General features: G+C 37.8%; 1 protein-coding gene across 1 annotated transcript in view; it reads right to left on the bottom strand.

Annotated features, from left to right (window-relative positions):
* The window catches only part of TSPAN13 (tetraspanin 13), a 34,453-nt gene that overhangs the window by 10,506 nt on the left and 4,355 nt on the right, over positions 1-19,592 (bottom strand). Inside the window, exons 2-5 of the mRNA XM_012659394.1 lie at positions 2,927-3,094; positions 2,164-2,244; positions 1,370-1,483; positions 205-318 (exon numbers count right to left, since the gene is read on the bottom strand). Coding sequence (XP_012514848.1) covers positions 205-318; positions 1,370-1,483; positions 2,164-2,244; positions 2,927-3,094 — 477 coding nt within the window. The remainder of the gene's footprint in view (positions 1-204; positions 319-1,369; positions 1,484-2,163; positions 2,245-2,926; positions 3,095-19,592) is intronic.

The raw sequence follows: 19,592 nt of genomic DNA, 5'->3' as shown, positions 1-19,592 counted from the left end.
ATCAAGCATTTCACGCTAAAGTTAGTGTTAGATTTGTGGATGTTCTGATGCCAAGCCAGGGTTCTTCCTTTCCCAATGCTAATTCTCAATGAAAATATCCACTGAAATATTCCAAAAATTAAGGAAAAATGCCATGCCCTTTTGCCATACAAAACAGGAATCCCTGTGACAAAGGAGGAAAAATACTGAGTGATTTGCACATACCTCTGTAAAACTGAAGAAGAGGCCGATGCCACCAACGAATCTCAAAACCTCTCCAGCATATTCTCCTATTATTGGAGCACACGGTGAGCACGGGTGGCCACTTTTAACACAGCTCTGTATCAATTAAAGAAAAGAACTTTTACTCCAAAGTGTATGTATAAAGAGCACATAAAACTGCACACAATATCTGGGGATATTATATCCAATCTGAGTCCTTGTTTTTTTAGAGTGCAAGTTTCTAAGACGGCCCTAAGACTCCCATCTCCTGGTATCTATGTCCTATAGAATCCCTCCCCTTGAGCGTGGGTAGAACTTGTGAATGTGATGGGACAGTCACTCCCATGTTTATGTTGCATTACATGGGACTGCATCCCAACAGCATGGAGATTCTCATGGTGACTTTGATGCTGCCTCGTTATAAAAGGGTAGCATGGTTAGGACCCGAGAGCAGCTTCTATTTGCTGACAAAGACTTCCTGCCAACGGGCAGCAAGAGAACAGGGGCTTTGGTCCTACAACCATGAGGAAGTGAATTCTGCCAGTCACCACTGAGCTTGAGAGAGGATCCCAAGTATCAAGTGAGACTGCAACATCAGCTAACAAACACCTTGATTTCAGCCAGGTGAGACGTTGAGCGGAGGACCCAGCTAAGCTATGGCCAGATGCCTGACCCACGGAAACTGAGATAACAAATGAGTGTTTTTCTGAGCCACTAAATTTGTGAGAATGTGTTACACAGCAATAGAAAAGTAATACTAACCCCTACAAGGAGATAATCTCACAAAAAGGGCCTCCTTGCTGGGCTGTCCAGCTCAGAGCTCAGGGAGATGATAATGGGAGTTTCCCCAAAATCTAAACACACATGATCTGAGCTACTGTTATTTCTCTTTCATGACTTGTTCTAGGAGGAGTAGAATGGGAAGAAATCAGGGACAGTAAACCAAAAGCTTCTGTATAATAACAATAAACCAAAGCCTGAAATACACAGCACTCTTGAGAATGGATATTGGAGAACAGCAAATGATACAATAGTGAATATGTAAACATAATACATGTAAAACAATTTTGAAACAATTTATCATCAAAAAGACCATTTCTTCCATGTTAATCATAATTCATCCATATGTAATACACTTCCAAAAGAATATTTTATACTTTCTACTTACAGCCAGACAGGTGTCATTTGGGTTAAAACTTCGGAACCCACAGCAGTTTAAATTTCTCTGGATATCATTTCGAGCACTTGCTGTATTATTCCAACCAACCTCCAGAAGCTGACCCTAGAAAATGTATTTAATGTATACATTAAAAGGTGTCATTTCTGCATAAAATATATAAAGCTAGAGCCTATAACTTTTAGTACTGAGTGTACCTAAAATAAATGTTCTTTATAAAATCATTGTATTTAAAATTATAAAACTTTTCAAAGGCTTATCTTTCAATCTGCAACAAAAATTAAGGCACTATTTCTATCCCAAGAATGAAAAAGTCTTAATTTGTACATGCAATTTAAAAGCAGCACTTGGTTCAAAGGCATAATTCTCAGAGTGTAACAAGACAAACCTTCTGTTGCCACAAGACAGAAACCTTTTTTCCTCTACTCAAATGATAGTTTGAAAAGAATCATTGCTAGAATGGAACTGCAAACATTCTGGAGCAAATGTTTCATTGCATAATGGTGGGTAAAGACTGAGGGAACATTTTTTAGCAGTAGCTCTTTTTACCGAGTGAGAACAAATTTCTATTTAAAAGATACAAAAAATAGCAACACCTGATGGTGTCTTCAGCTGAAATCAGCTCCACTAATGCAATTAGGAATAAGAGAGTTTAGCTATTCAGAGTGAAATAGCATTCTGAGCAAGAAGAAATGATTTTCTATTCTAATCATTTCTCTCCCTTTTTTCATACTCATGCTATAATATATTCTATAACAAAGCAGAAGAAAAAGGTCTTTGCTTACCTGTTGCTCCTGGTTCAGGGCTAAACAAGCACAAGATACAGAAAACTGAACAATAAATACAAGTAAGAGAATAATCATATACTGAGAGTTAAAAGTTAAGGATACTTCTAAATACTCTTAAAATAGCATAAAACAGAGGTACTGACAACTTTAGAATGCACTACAAGCAATCCATCCAGAAAACAGAACAGATGGCACTTAGAGAAAGCACAAACAGGCTGCACATTATTATTTTGATAATACACTGTAGCTAGAAGTGCGTACAGAAAAATGCTAATGATGATAATTATATAATTAAAACATATCTATTAGAATTTCATTTAGAATAAAATAAAAATTCTTACATATATAAAATAGGAAATAAGTATAGATAAATATATGCAAGCTTCCTTAATATTAAATTAAAAAGGACTGTGAAATTCTCAACCAAGTATTAATGTATTTACAAAGGGCCTAGAGGTCACTCAATCAATTCAACTTAACTCTGAATTTGCAATACAGAAATAGGACTATACTAAATTTGCAGACTGCATTCTTCATGATGTGAGGAGGCACAGTGGGAATATGGAAATATACAGTAACTTTACCCTAAGGTATATTCCTAATAGTGCGTGAACAAATATGCGTAACACTTGCTAGGAGCTGCTTTCTGGCAACTCATTTCCTAATGATAACATTAAACTAGTTGTAGCTATCAAAATAGTAATCAATAATGAGTAAGAACCCAATTGGGGTAAAAATACCAACTTTAAAAAAAGGATACAAAAAATAGCAACACCTGATGGTGTTTTACTGCTCCAATCAGCCCCACCAATGCAATCAGGAACAAGAAGATGCCCACGGCAATGACCACGCCAACCACCCGGAGACTGGAAATCAGCCCGAAGCCAATGCCCCATGCAGCAATTCCAATCAGCAACAGACTAACCAACTGCAAGAACAACAGGGGAGGGACGGAGGAAGGCAGGGGGGAGAGAGAGAGAGAATAGGGAAAATGTCAGTTTATTAAACATTAAGAACATTTCTCAGGCACCTACTTAATTTCTTACAAGTAAGTGCTAATACTCAATACTAGAATACACACAAAATCTTAGTGGGTGGTATTGTTTTAAAAAATTATATTAATCCTCAGTCATGCTTTCAAAATAAAGTCTAACAGTAATATATAAAATTATCCGCAGAGGTCATCTGGTTTACTAAGCCTAAATGCGTGCTACATAAGCTTTTGAAGTAATAGTGTATGTAAAACTTCTAGATGCTGACACAGCTCAGTCCAACACATGAATCTCTTCACATGGAAATCGCTTATCTTTCTTTCAAAGCCCAGCTGGACTGTAACCTTCTCTGTGATGTCTCCCTGGTCCCAAATAGATGGAAGCAATCCCTCCCTTCTCTGGGCAATCTCTGTTCCTTGAATATGATTCTATAGTTCCCTTCATAGCACATTGTGTTTCCAAGCTTGTCTCTCCCGGGGGACTGGGAGCAATTGAAGAGTGAGGACCCACATATTTTCACCTCTCTACATCCCCAGGACCAGGTGCCGGGGGAACACTCAAAAATTGCTCACAGAATTGTTGCTGAAATGAATTGCTTTAAATGTCATTATATCTATTCTATTAGAAATCATGTATATAGAGAGAGACCATTAAAACTCTTAGCAAGATAAAAAGAGTACAAGAGATTTTAGCTATTTAGAGTGAAATAGCATTCTGAGCAAAAACAAAGTATTTTATATTCCAATCATTTTATTTATATATTTATAAAACACCATCTGAAAAGCAGAACACAGGCCTAATGGTTAGGACCTGTCAAACTCAAAGTTACAATTACTTCTTGAAAATAACACTTAAGTAAATACTATGCCACATAAAGATGATAATTCACTGGTAGATGTGGCTTAAATAGGTACAGGGGAAGGATGGGGGAGGGGCCGTGGAACAGGAAGGAGACAGAATCTTCAATTCAGCCCTGGGCCAGCTATTTCCCTGGAGCAATCTGACAGTACAACATCCAGTTGGGAAGAATCAAAATATCAAAATATATTTTCTAGCACCCTTTAAAGCCTGATAAGCCTTTTTAGAAACATAATAAATCACCACTTAGTCAAATGGATCTTTTTCTGCTCAAATGTGCAATTTTTCATATGTAATACAATAGTTTAGCAGACAAATTCAACATTTACTGGTATATAAAACTTCGTACACATGTAGAGACACAAGCAAAATATTGAGCATTTATTTGTATTTTTATCCAAAATATTTTTGTATTTTTGCCAATGAGGCAAAGCTTGAGAATAAAAGGAACCATCTGTGGCACGATAGAACCAAGTTAGGGAGCTCTGTGGACTTGGTGGTACACACAGCAAGCTTTTATTTTTGGAAGAAGAAGGAGGGGGAAAAATTTTTCACCAATTTGTCACTCAGAAATTTGTCTCGTCCCTGTGACTTTCTCAACAGCCCCTTATCAGCAGGCCCATTGCTTCTGTTTCATTTTTATCGTCCTCACTCACAGTCTTCTCACAACCTGAAACAATCTTGGGCTGAGGAAAAGGCCTCTTCACAAGTGAGCTTATTTCTGACTTTGTGGTATTCGAATATAACACATCTCCTTTCACAAGCCGTAAGAGACAGAAGCCTGAGGGAGGTGCGAAGGAAGAAGGGCCGGGTGATGCCAGGCAAGAGGGCTATGCTTAGTATCCTCATTGCAGCTTGGGACTGAACACTGAGGATGCGCCACGTCTGCAACACTTCAGAGCAGCCGGCTGTGTTTCTGTGTCCAGAGAAACCGAACCAAAAGGAAGTATCTAGATCTAGATCTACCTATCGAGAGAAAATGAGACAGAGAGAGAGAGAGACGGAGACAGATTTTAAAGAACCAGCTCACATGATTATTGTGAGTGACAAGTCAGAAATTTGTGGGACTGGCCAGCAAGCTAGAAACAAGCAGAATTCCTTCTTCCTCAGAACACCTTAATCTTTGTTCTTAAGGGCTTCAACTGATGGGAGGAGGCCCACCCACATGATGGAGGGTAATCTGATTTAAAGTCATCTAACTGTAAATGCTAGTCACATCGACAAAATGCCTTCACAGCAATATCTAGACTAGTGTTTCATCAAACAACCTAGCCAAGTGGACACATAAAATTAACCATCCCACTAGCCAACATCAAGTTCTGGCTGTGATGTTTATTTCCTAATTCGGTTAAGCTCATGAGCAGGACTATATTCCATCCTTTAAGTCTTAGAGTCAAAAAATATAAAAATATAAAATGTTATATATGAATCATATCATATATAACATTCTCCTAACCCCACAGTTTTAAAGAATCCTTTTGGGAATCATATCAAATCCTTCCTATATTAATGAAATTCTTAAATATTAAGAATATCAACAGTTATATATTCTTAAATAATAATTATTCATCAGCAAATAGTTGGTGCCCAGTATGTGCTGAAAGCCAGAGATAAGACATTCCTACAAGAACAGGAGTTGGCAGACTGTCTCTGTAAAGGGCCAGATATTTTCTATCAGGCTTTGCAGGTCACGCGGTCTTTGCCACAACTATTCAACTCTGCCATTGTACACAAAAGCAGAGATACACAACGTGTAAACAAATGAGCAAGCCTGTGTTTCAATAACACCTTATTCCACACATGCTGAAATTTGAATTCATATAATCTTCACGTATCACAAACTATTATCCTTCCTTTGATTTTTTTTTTTAATCATTTAAAAATGTAAAACCATTCTTAGCTGGCAGGCTGTACAAAAACAGGCAATGGGATGGATTTGGGCTGTGAGCTGTAGTTTTCTGACCCTTTCTCTAGAAGTCAGTGTAAGAGAGAATGAAAAATTACAATGGGACGAATAATTGCTACACCTGAGATTGTTACAAGGTGTGCCAGAATGTGGAAGAATAATTCAAAACAATCCAGGCAAACAGAATAGACCAAAGACTGCAAAGAAACAGTAAGGTAGCAAGAAGTAGGCTGAAAAATGACTGCCCCCCCCCTCGTGAATATTACTCTATGTAGCAAAAGAATGATTATTACCTTTTATGGCCAAAAGATGTGATGTGATTAATTTAAGGATCTTAAGAGGAGGAGCTTAACCTGGATTATCGGGTGGGCCCTAAATGTCATCACAAGTATCCTTATAAGAGAGAGGCAGAGAGAAATTAGAGAGACACACACACAAAGGAGAAGGTGAAAAAAAGAAAAGCGGCAGAGATTGCTGCAGCCATAAGCCAAGGAATGCCGGCAGCCACCAGGAGACAGAAGAGGCAAGGAACAGATTCCTCCCCAGGGCCTCCCAAGGGAGCCTGACTCTGTGGACACCTTGACTTCAAACGTCTGGTCTCCAGCACTGTGAAAGGACAAATTTCTCTTGTTTTTAAGTCACCAAGTTTGTGGTAATTTTCCACAGCAGCTCTAGAAAACAAATACAGAACAATTCACATGTTTGGAAGCGGACGTCAGCAACTGGTCATTGTTACAGAAACTGCCTGATATTTTACTTGAGTCTCTACCATGGAGCAAGAGGGAGGCATTCAGGCATCCCTGTCAGCTTCCTACCACCCAGCAAACCAAATACTCTATTTACAACACCAACATTTCAGCAAAATAAGAAAACTGTTCAATGCCCACTCAGTTGCCAACTAATAGGCTCATTAATAATGAGAATCTATTCCCCTTTTAAAAAGTAATTTCTACAACCAAAGGGGTAGTGAAAACACTAGTCTCGTTCTCAGAATAGGCATTACGCTATTATTGAAAACATTATCAAGAATATTCACAAATATTTCTGTTCTGATTATTTTTTTCCCCAGATATGGGAAAGAAGAGGCTGCTTCCTTTTAATATACAGCTCTCTGTCAAGGGTACTCCTCACCAAGTTGATTCTGCTGTGTCTTTAACACAGTTTTCATTCTTTTCCAATTACTACTACCAGGCAACCCTCTAAAGCCATTTAAGACGGTTCCCTATTCCTGCTTTAACAAATCACCACAAGCATAGGGGATTCAAACAACATAAATTCATTGTCTTACAGTTGTGGAGGTCAGAAGTCCAACATGGATCTTAGTAGGCTGAAATCAGTGTCAGGCTGTACTCCTGGAAGCTCTAGAGGAGGAATCTGTTTCCTTGCCTTTTCTGGCTTCTTGAGACTACTCGCATTTCTCGGCATTCCTTGCAAAGCCAGCAGCATCCGAACTGCAAATCTCTCAGACCACAGCCTGCTTCCCTCAGCACATCCCCTTTTCTGGCTCTGACCCTCCTGCCTCCCTCTTATAAAAACCCATGTGATTACATAAAGCTCAGCCGGATAATCCAGATGAATCTCCCCATCTAAAGATTCTTAATTTCATCACATCTTCAAAGTCCCCTTGGCTATATAAGGTAACATATTTGTACATTCCAAGGATTGGGATGTGGCAACTTCTTGGGAGTGGTGGTAACTGAGTCTACCACAAAGGGTTCTGGGAACAGGTAACTGAATTACCATAGAATCCTTCCTGATACAAATATTTTAAACATTAAAAAAGATTGCAGGCTGGGCGCGGTGGCTCACGCCTGTAATCCTAGCTCTCTGGGAGGCCGAGGCGGGTGGATTGTTTGAGCTCAGGAGTTCGAGACCAGCCTGAGCAAGAGCGAAACCCCATCTCTACTAAAAAAAAATAGAAAGAAATTAGCCGGACAACTAAAAAAATATATATACATAAAAAAACTAGCCAGGCATGGTGGCACATGCCTATAGTTCCAGCTACTTGGGAGGCTGAGGCAGTAGGATTGCTTGAGCCCAGAAGTTTGAGGTTGCTGTGAGCTAGGATGACGCCATGGCACTCTAGCCTGGACAACACAGTGAGACTCTGTCTCAAAAAAAAAAGATTGCAACATTGTATTTAAATATATAGCTGAGCACAGAGAAACTAGAGGAAAGTCCCATAGGCCAACAAAGAAAGGAGAATAGAAAGTCAGAACCGTAAACATACAACTGGCGCCATGGGGTCCCATGAGGGGGGTGGGGAAGGAGTTCCTGGATCAAAAAAGTCCCTAAGGGGGAGGGATTTAGATTTTAAACCAGGCAGAATTGGGAAGTGGACCCCTGCATAGCTAGGATTTTCAAAAAGCTATCTTCTTAGTGTGTAAGGGGTTATAGAAAAACTGCAATACATCAAGGAAGACTGGAAAGATTTTTCAGTCTCTTCAAAAAGTTTGCAAGAAGGAGAAACACCAAGCCTATCATGCCCAGGTTTGCAGTCTAAATGTACACTGCCTCAGACATGCAGGAATCTTCAAGACAAGCAATTCAGATAAAAGCTGATCACAGGAGATGGTGGCATCTGGGGGAAGAAAACTCACAGAAGTACATCCAAAATGACTCAGGAGGGAACTTTCCAAATCTCAGCCTTTAAATGATTCCCAAAGAAAAAAATTAAAACTTCATTGCTAATCGAAAATCACCAAATGCATAAGAAAAATATTTCCCATGCGAGAGCGGTGACAAGCACAGCAAAAGAAGGATCAGAGCTCCCAAGAACTTGCTGTAACAGAACTAACTGAATGAGGCTACAATTAATATATTTAAACTGACTAAAAAGATAAAAGAGAAAGAAAAACAATATTGGGGAAAACATATTTTAAAAAACACAGACTTGAAGAAGTCAAATAAACAAACCCAAAAAAAGGAGAAAGAAGAGGAAATTATAATAGAAAGAATATATAAAGCTTCATTAAAAGAGAAAAAAGTGACAGCCCTCTCAGCCAAATTATTTTTTAAGGGAAAGAACAGGAGAAAATCCTCCCAAATTTTTTTTTTTTTTTTTTTTGAGACAGAGTCTTGCTCTGGGCTAAAGTGCGTGGTGTCAGCCTAGCTCACAGCAACCTCCAACTCCTGGGCTCAAGCGATCCTCCTGCCTCAGCCTCCCGAGTAGCTGGGACTACAGGCATGTGCCACCATGCCTGGCTAATTTTTTCTATATATTTTTAGTTGTCCAGCTAATTTCTTTCTATTTTTTAGTAGAGACGGGGTCTCACTCTTGCTCAGGCTGGTCTTGAACTCCTCACCTTGAGTGATCCTCCCGCCTCGGCCTTCCAGAGTGCTAGGATTACAGGTGTGAGCCACCACAACTGGCCCCAAATTTTTTTAACTGATAAAGAATACCTATCAAAAACCCAAAGCAAAAATCATACTCAATGATAAAACATAAGAAACATTTCCTCCAAAATTGAGGAATAAGACAAGGTATGGGGCTTTCACCATTTCTGTTCTGCACTGTAGTGGAGGAGTCTTAGATAATTGAGTAAGAGTGAATACAGAACAACAATGGGAGGAGAGAAACACAGCTATCCTCATTCACAAATTAATAGGAGTATCTACAAAAGAAATCCAAAAGAATCCAAAAATTATTAAAGTGGTAAGAACCAGAAAAGTTGCTAGAGACAGGATCATTATATAAAAATTGACAGCATGCGCAGGCACGGAAAATAATTTTAATGTATTTCTTTAGGATACAATTTGTTACATGCTCCCAAAATATAAGGTACATGACAATATAAATGTAATGAAAGTAGTATAAGATCTTCATGAAGAAAATTGTGAAATGTATTGAAGGCCGTGAAAAAGACCTGAAATAAATGAAGACACAGATCATGTTCATGGACAGAAACCCTCATTGTTATGAAGCATTAATTCACACTCAATTTAACCTACAAATTCAATCTAGTTCTAGCAAAAGCCTCAATAGGGTTTTAGATAGAACTTTACACAATGATCCATTAATTCATACGGAAGAATAAATGTCACAGAAGAGCTAGGAACATTTTTAAGAAGATTAAGGAGAGAAGCCTACGTCTGCTGCACTGTCAGCCCAGCTGCACTGTCACCAGCACCACGCAGAAGAAATGCCCCTGGTGGCAAATCGACCCTGTCACTGGTTAAATCTAACTGTCCTGAATCCTGCCTTTGTTGTTGTTTTCACTTACGCCCTGCAAAGCTTGAGCCTGACTCTATGTTTGTTGGACACGTTTCATTTTCTTTAATTAGTAAAATTAAAAGAACTCAAGAAGTTAAAAATCATCTAACAAATATTAGAATGTATTATAATGGTTCAGTCATTAAAACCAAGTAACTGACACAGATCCAAGTAGGCCAACAGTGTGGTCTTTGAGAGAGACGGAATTCTACCTCAGTAGGGAAAGGGTGGGCTTTCATAAGTAGCCCTGTGACAATTACTCTCCCATTTTGAAAAAGGATAGTATCGGTTCCTACCTCAAACCACACGTGAAGCTCTACATACAAAAAGCACAACCTAAAAGTACCGAAAACATTTTAACAACTCTGTGGTTAAAGAAAAATTGCTTTAAGATCCCAAAAAAGTACATATAATAATGATATGGTATTTGCTATGTTTAAGGAAGTATTCTAAGTGCTTTACATTTATTGACTAAGTTAATCTTCACAACAACCCTAAGAGATACGTAGTAGTATTGCCTCCCTTTTCCAGATAGGAAAAGTTGTACACAGAGAGATGTTAAGTAACTCACCCAAGGTTACCCAGTAAGGCAGGGGTGGAGCCAGGATATGAACCCAGGTTGTCTGGCTGCAGATTCTGTGTTTTCACCCATATTATACTTCATATTAAAAACTTAAAATTCTAGAAAGAAATAATAAGTCCTTGAAGTGATGGGAAAAACATTTTGTAGATTCTATACTGTACGATGAAAACTACTAGACAAATGTGGGATAGGCTTAGGACAAGAAGATATTTCCACCAGCACACACATGAGAACACCTACAAATCAACTTAGGACAAAAAGCAAACTGAAAGGTGATCAAAAGTAAGAAGAGACAATTCACTGAAGAAGAATTCAGAAGGTCAATCGACCTGTGAAAGATGTTAAAACTCATTAAAACTCAGGAAAAGACAAATTAAAACAAGAAGATGCTATTTCACATGCACCAGATTGGCCAAAGTTAAGCCTGATGACACCAAAGAGGTGGGGAATCTAGAACTCACACACAAGTAGAAATGTAAATTGTTGAGCCACTTCACAGAACAAATTAGCAGCACTTAGGAAAATTAAAGATATGTATCTCTTACTAACCCAGCAATTCTGTTTCTAGGTTAATCCCCAAGAGAAACATCCATGTCCCCAACACCTATCTCAGGATTCTGCTGCAGCCTTGTTTGTAACAGTAAAAAATTGAAAACAACCTCAAACATCGTGACCAAGGAATTCACAGACTCTAGTGTGATCACACACTAGAATACAAATGACTTTTGTCTATTTCTATTAAATTGACAAACTTCAAAAATATCAAAAAATAAATCAGACAGCTTGCATAAATATAGAGAAAACAACCCATTTATATAAATTTTCAAACACAAGAAACAACAGTATATATTCTTTGTGGATGATTACTATGTGAAATTGTCACAAACATGCATGGAAATGACAGATGTTGATTTCAAGATAGTGACTATTTTTGAGATGGGGAAAATGGGGAAGAGCCTGTAGAATGGGCCTTTAGCTCAACTGTAACATTTAACTTCTTAAAAACAGAGATTAGCCAGGTGTGGTGGTACGTCCCTGTAGTCCCAGCTACTTGACAGGTTGAGGTAGGAGGATCACTTGGGCCCAGGAGTTTGAGGCTGTAATGCGCTATGATTGCAACTGTGAATAGGCACTGTACTCCAGCCTGGGCAACACAGTAAGACCCCATCTCTTATAAAAAGAGAGAGAAACAAAGCAAAACACTGGTATCTATGAAATCTAACTAGTGAATTCACAAGAGTTTACCATATTAATTTCCGTGCATATGAAATATTCCCTAATTAAAACTAGCCTTGAAAGTTTTAACAATCCCCTCCTTACTAAGTCCCAAAGTCTAAATCCTTTGGCTTTGCTTTCCTCTGTAAATTAGTCCAACTTTCCTCATCTAGCCTTAGTTGCCACTATTCCCCAAACCTAGCTGCTTAAATTAAGATATTCTCATTTCTCTCTCAAATATGTCATATTAATTCCCATCTGTGCATATTCGGGTAGAGTCTACATTTCCTCCAACAATTTGTTCCCATTTTGGAAAAAGGAGGCTTTTGAATGAAGGTGGTACACACCTGAAGGTAGCAGGCAATACCTTGTTGATTCTCCACATGTTTATAAGAGAAGGCAATTCTCTAGCTCCGTCACACTTGGATGATCTCGAGTGTGAACCAAGACACTGCCCTACCCCCTCCTCATACACAACTCCCAGGTACATACACACATAAATACAGCCTTGTTTGCAAGGGCCATTCTTGAAAGTGAAAGAGAACATAGATTCAATTGTCCAATCCAAAAAAAGTTTGCATTTATTATTATAACAGCGAAACTGCACAAATGAATTTATTTGAGTTCATCGATTTTCTGATAAACCCCCCAAAATATGTTGTTGTTTTTTTTTTTAGTTTAAAAAGTGAAAACGATGTGTTTTCTTGTGACTGGTGTTTCTAATACCTTATAACAAAAATATTCCAAATATCCATAATTTACTTTTTAATTTAGAAATAACACCTAAAGATTTATAATACGCCTCTAATAAGATTTGATTATCAATGTTTCTTTAACTTTTACTAAACAGGAGCCTTTTAAAGATATAATGAAACAATTTACTTCTGAGTAGTGGTAATTACGTGTTATGGTTAGTTTGTAATTTTGGAGAGAATGAGATTATATGAAAGTCTTCCAAACTAGTGATCTAAAAATAATTGATTCAAATAAAATTAATTCTAACTGCATAATTAAAAAGTCTGTCCCTAGAACTTGGTAGACAAAGGAACTGCAAAGAATCCTTTGTTCAATAATGATAACAGTTTTCTTCTTAAATTAATTGTAAGAGAAAGTAAATTTAGGCCTATGAGAATTCTGACCTTCTCTGAGCTTCTTGATCCAGCCAAACCTTATAATCCAACTATCAGATGTCCCAGTTATATGAGCCAACACATTCTTTAAAGATCACCAATAACCCATAAAGAATCCTGATTAACACAAGCTTCATCTTGCAGGAGTTCATCATAAATTCTTTAATATCTGCAAAGTTGCATCAACCCTGTTTACCTTTACCACTATGACTGCTCTACCTACTAAAACCAAATCTAAATTCTTCACCTTGTCAATAAACTTAAAAAAAAAAAACATGAGCACTCTCTTTTAGCTGAAAAGACCTCCCTAAAGCTTCTTTCCCTAAGATCAAAAGAAGGGAATCAATGAGCCAGGGTAATGTCCTGGACCACCTTTTTTCTGCAAACCCCTCCTTAGGTTTACTAAATTTAACTCTAATCTAAGTTTGACTACTGAGCAGGTTAGGGGCTACCTGAAGATTAGGAGCAGGGGTTTGGAGGCGGGAAAGAGGGATTACAAAGGAGGAGGAGACTTTTGGGGTGATGAGTATATTCAAGGTCTTGCATGTGGTAACGGGTTCACAGGTATATACACAGGACAAAACTTATCAAATGCTATACTTTAAGTATGTGCAGCTTACTATGTCAATAACACCTCAATAAATCTGTTCCCCCCAACAAAAGACAAAGCTTTACAAGGAAAGGTATTTTAGAGCATCTTCCTTCTGGCATGGAACAAATCATGGTACCTAGAGTTGCAGGTGTAATTTGATGACAAGGCAGAAAGCCACATGCCAAGGACGGTTGGGCAGGAAAGCAGTCAAAGACTGGGTCCATGACAACATGCTTGAATTGTACACCTGCTCTGGGTTACCTATATCTTAACTTCTTTTTGCATGAAAACAATAAACTTTACCCTTTTAAGCAGTGGTAGGTAGGTTTCTATTACCTGCAGCTGAATTCTATTCCTAACTAATATTACGGTCTTTTTTTTTTTTCTTTTAAAGCCAAATCAGATCGGGTCATTTCTATGCTGGCTGTCCTTTGTTTCTGATCTTAGGATAAAGTCCATACTCCTAAACTGACAAAGCCCAGGATGTGAAGGGCCTGGATTGCCTCTGGAGGTAATTCATTAGCCACTATTTCCCACCCCAGCCATACTTTGAATTCTTCTGATGAGCCTTCTACACTTTAAGTGCCATATAATCAAGGCATATGTTGATCTTACATTCCTAGCACCTGGCTAAGTGCCTGGTACAGAAGAAGTGTTCAAAAATAAAATGTGGAATGAAAGAGCTTATGATACTGCTCGTTACGATTTAAGGACAGGCAAATGCTTATTCACCAACCTATGCAATATTTGGGGGGAAGAAAATTCAGTCTAATGATGTTCCATATTATTATTTATATAACCTATAAAAGGGATTTTCATTCTTTCAAATATCTACCACGTTTCATGAATAAGATGAAAAAACAGATTTTAATATTGCTAAAACAGCTACTTTTTTTGAGCATCAAAATTCTCCCAGGGTAAATGGATTGCTTTGAGGATGAAAGAGTAATTTAGAACATTTGAAAAAACTGGATTAGATGTTGTAGTTAAATTATTAAAAAATGTTTTGTTATCACTAAAGCAACAGAGAAGTTATAGTAGCGCATAGCAACAAATTTAAAACAGAAATAAGGAGTAATGGGATCAAATAAAAAAAAATCAAACAGTAATAAGATGCAGAAACACTTTATCACCAAAATGTAATAGAGCATCCACAGATATGTAGAGAAAACAAAGGCCCCAGACTATTTTCCTCCATATGCTTCAACATTTGTAATGAGGAATTACAAGAACATTGAACTCTCTTCTGAACTTCTGCTTAATGTGGAAAACTGAAGCACAAACATGTGTTTCCATGATGCCAAACATCTGGATGGAAACGTGAAAATTCTATAAATAATCTAAATTTTGCTAAATAACCAGACGTTTAGTGTTGAAGGCAAAACCTCAGTTCTTTGATTGCTTTATTTTTTTATTCTTCAAATGACACAGAAAGCCTGACTCGCTCCTGCCCATATTTTTCTTCTTTCTGGTTCTCCATGGTGCCAAAATACAAAGTATATAATATCTCCTGAAAAGAAATTGCATAAAGGAAATTGAAAATAAGGGACTCACACTTGTCATTTTTCCAAGGATAACTAGTTTGAGGTGACATCTATACCTGCCAACAAAGTTTCAACCCCACCCTATTTTTTCCTTCTTTGGAGCATTTCTGGACAACAAGAAATGAAATTATGGGCAGAACAATCCTGCACTGACTCCTGCATTCAGTCAATTAAATGCCAACCATATGCCAGGGCTGTTCCAGGCACTCGGGAAAACAGGAATGATGAAGACATGGTCCTTACTGTTCAGGGGTTTATCATAAGAAAAATAAAAGGTTTTTTTGAATGACTACTTTATTGACAAATTCAAGAATCAAGTCTTGTTCCTCATCTTACTTAGCAGCACCATTTGACACAGATGTTTAATCCCGTGTCCTTGAAATGGCTTGCACTTGGCTTCTAGGACACCTACCTCTACCCAGTTTTCCTCCTACCTGATGGGCCGTTCCTTTTCAGGCTCCTTTGCTGAATCTTCCTCATCTCCTGGATCTCTTAATGTATGACTGTCACCGCTTCAATCCATGGACCATTGCCCTTCTCCATCTACGCTCACTAACTTGATTTCATCCACTCTCAACTCTTCAAATGGCTCCCTAAATTTAAACCTCCAGGTAACCCTCTCCCCTGAAGCACAGTGTTGTTAGCATGAGTGCTACCTGACATCTCCCCGTGAGTACCTACTGGCGTCACATCTAATACCAAACCCCATATGTTCATCCCCAAGCCTGCTCCACTTGTCTTCCCCATCCCAGGTAATCGTGAATCTACCCTGCCAGCTGCTTAAGCTATAAATCATGAGTAATCTGTGACTTGTCCATTTCCCTTAAAAAATCAGGTCTGGCCCCACCTCCAAAACAGGCCCAGAATCTATTTCTTTTAATTCCTTTGCTACCATACCAGACCAAAATTCCTTTGTCTCATGTCTAAATTACAGCAATAGCCTTAATAACTAGTCTCACTGCTTTCACCTGTGCCATCTACAATCTATTCTTTTTTTTTTTTTTTTTTTTTTTTTTGAGACAGTCTCACTCTGTTGCCCGGGCTAGAGTGAGTGCCGTGGCGTCAGCCTAGCTCACAGCAACCTCCAACTCCTGGGCTCAAGCAATCCTTCTGCCTCAGCCTCCCGAGTAGCTGGGACTACAGGCATGCGCCACCATGCCTGGCTAATTTTTTCTATATATTTTTAGTTGTCCGATTAATTTCTTTCTATTTTTAGTAGAGACGGGGTCTCACTCTTGCTCAGGCTGGTTTTGAACTCCTGAGCTCAAACAATCCGCCCGCCTCGGCCTCCCAGAGTGCTAGGATTACAGGCGTGAGCCACCGCGCCCGGCCTACAATCTATTCTTAATTCAAGAGCCAGATGATCTTCTGCATAAAAATCAGACCACGACACCTCTCAGGCCCAAACCCACCAACGGCTCCCCATTTCACTGGGGGTAAAAGCTCAAGTCCTTATAGTGCTCTCAAGGCCACCATAATCGGGGGCCCATAACTTCTCTGCCCTCATTTCCTGCCACTGTACTGCTTGCCCACTTTGTCCCTTGCATAAGCCAGGAATAGTCGTCCACAGTGTCTTTTCAAAGGCTGTTCCCCCTATATGAAACACTTTTCCCAGATATTTGTTTTTCATCTTCTTTAAGCCTTTCTTCCCATGTTGTCTTCCCAAGCAGGCCAGTTGTGGCCACCACAGATGAAACCATGTACCTATCCTCCTCCATCCACCCACCACTCTTCATTCCATTTACTCTGCTTTATCCTTCTCCATAGAACTTGGTTACCATCTACTTTGATCTATAATTTATTTGTTTAGCATCTGTTTGCCCCCATAAATATAAGCTCCATGAAGTTATGCCATTTTGGTTTGTTTTGTTCACTGCTGTTGGTACTCGATTAATATTTATGATTAGAATGAATAAAATAAAGAAAATGACCTCGGTGCATCTTATAGCACACTTACATCAGACTCATAAAGAACCCCAGACAATTACAATTACAATACAATTTAACCGAAAGTAGATGCGTTCATGGCAAAGGCTACAGGAAACCCACAGAGGTGTTTGAATGGTTGGCCAAGAATAGACCAAAAGAGGGCATTTCAAGAAACATTAGATTCTACAGTGGACAGATAAAAGTAATTCCTACTTACTGTTGTTAATTTTTAACCTAATGCTAACTTTCATGCTTTAAAATATTTAGCTGTGCTTCTGGATTTAATTTTGATTGCTGTGGGCTAAAAAAAAACAAACCCAAAGTATCATTTTACAAAAGTTTTCTTTTGCAAGTTTTAACTGAGAAAAACAGTTGGAAAAGAGGGCAGCCAATTCTGCAAATTCATTTCAGGAAATATTTAGAGAACAAATTACATTCTATGTTAAAAACAAACAAACAAAAAAACACTCAAACTATAGGATGCAACAGGAGAAAAAAATATATGATCTCTGCCAAAAGGAAGTCAATGGTCTATCAGGGGAAAAAAACAGGCTCACGATTATCTACAATACGTAGCTCTGGTACGGTTATTGGCAAAGACAAAGTAAAACAAAACCTTACAACACCAGCTCTCAGCTCCCACGGTAATTTAGAATTATCTAAGAAACTTTAAAAAAAAAAAAAATCATATGCCCTCCCCTCAACCCCCACAAATTCTGACTGAATTAGTCTGGGGTGGCCCTCAAATATTAAGATACCAAAGAGAAAATTTTAAAGTAAAGATAAAGCTTCTAGGAGGCTTTATTCAGTAACTTTCCAAAGACAGAGAAGGGTTTAAGATGAGCAAAAACAGGAAGGCAGGAAAGGGCAAAAAATTGTGGGGAATCCCAGATGGCTGAGATATATAAAGCACTGTACATGAAAGGTTAGTGGGCAATGGAAGATCTTGAGTAACATGCTAATGAATTTGAGTTTACTATCCTAGAGTTTTCATAAATTATTACAAGTGGATTTGGATTATTCCTTTTACAGTGGTAAAATGGTATGAAGATGAATGTAGGTAAAATGTGATAAGAAGGAAAGACCAAACCCAGCCTGCTTTCACCAATAACTCAAACGTGTTTGGAATGATGACCCCCACTGTTAAAACTGTATATAAATTAAGTCACTGAAGTGTTCAAATATCACTTTTAAAATATGGGCTGAAATTTCCCCCAAGTTAATTGTTTCTTTCTTTGAAAATGCCTAGTAATTTTGTAAAGTTTGTGAACATCGACAAGTTCATTTCAAGTGAAAAATGGCATGAAGGGACATTTTTGTTACTGTATTTTTAAATCAAAAGTTAAGAAATTTTAAGAACATATTTGGCAAAAAAGCAGATTATAAATATCAGCATAAAGATGTCCTCTGAAAATTCAAGGTTCTGTAGATAGTGAATCATTTTCTTAATTCAAAACACAAACAAATATTCAGCAACCAAACATTATACATTCATTCAGTAGTTTTAACAATGACAGAGAGAGAATACTACAAACCTAGTCACTCGTTAAAATATTAAACTAGAATAATTTGAAAACGATCAAAATTTTGAAAGACGGCAAATGCAATAATTTGAAAGCAACTGTAGTTAGATTTTTCTTTGATTGAAATATTCATGTTTTTCATTTATTTTGGGGTTGAGACTGAACAAAATTACAATTTTCCAATTACAATTACCCCACTGACCAAATCAGGACACAAAAAAACATGCAATTAAATCTAAAAATTGCAACTCTGAACTTACACTTACCACACTTCATTCTTTCTTACAACAGAAAGATTATGTTTACTTTGAAGGTATGAACTCTTGCCCCCATGGTGCCTGTTGACTTAACAACTCCAGCCTCTACGTGTTAAATATCCCAATAGCTTAAAAATCTTTTCATTACAGCATGTAGGTTTGTAATTCAGAAGTTTAAAGTAATTCAACTTTTTCCACCTAAAGCTGTAACAACTTAATTTTATTTCTGTACTATATCTAAAGCATTTATACATATTATCTCATTTTATTCTCACTACAACTCCATGAGGGAAAAATGGAAAATTTCATCACCGATTTATAAACGAAGAAACTAAAACTCAATTAAAGCAAGCTGTTTGTCCAAGTAGTAGAGTTGGAGAAGTTCCATTTTCTTCATATTTCCAGTGATTTTTCTCCCCATGAACTTTTTTTTATCTGACAAATATGGCACATTTTATCTACCATAGAAGGCATCCCAACTTGAGACGTTAAAATGTAAATTAGTGTGTCTTAGAATTGACATAAATCAGTATAATTTTTGATGCTGTGTGAGAATTTTTATCAAAACAACCAAAAGTGTAAAAAAAAAAAAAAATCACAAAAGAAAAAAATAAGAAAAAGAAATAAACTTGGAAAGATTTTAGAATGACACATAAAAAAAGAAACAAAACTGCAACTTCCAAA

The sequence above is a fragment of the Propithecus coquereli genome, unplaced genomic scaffold (genome assembly GCF_000956105.1).
Source record: "Propithecus coquereli isolate 6110/MARCELLA unplaced genomic scaffold, Pcoq_1.0 Scaffold61, whole genome shotgun sequence".
Lineage (NCBI taxonomy): Eukaryota > Metazoa > Chordata > Mammalia > Primates > Indriidae > Propithecus > Propithecus coquereli.
The sequence above is the reverse complement of the archived record's forward strand: the minus strand, read 5'-3'. Positions and strand labels throughout refer to the sequence as shown.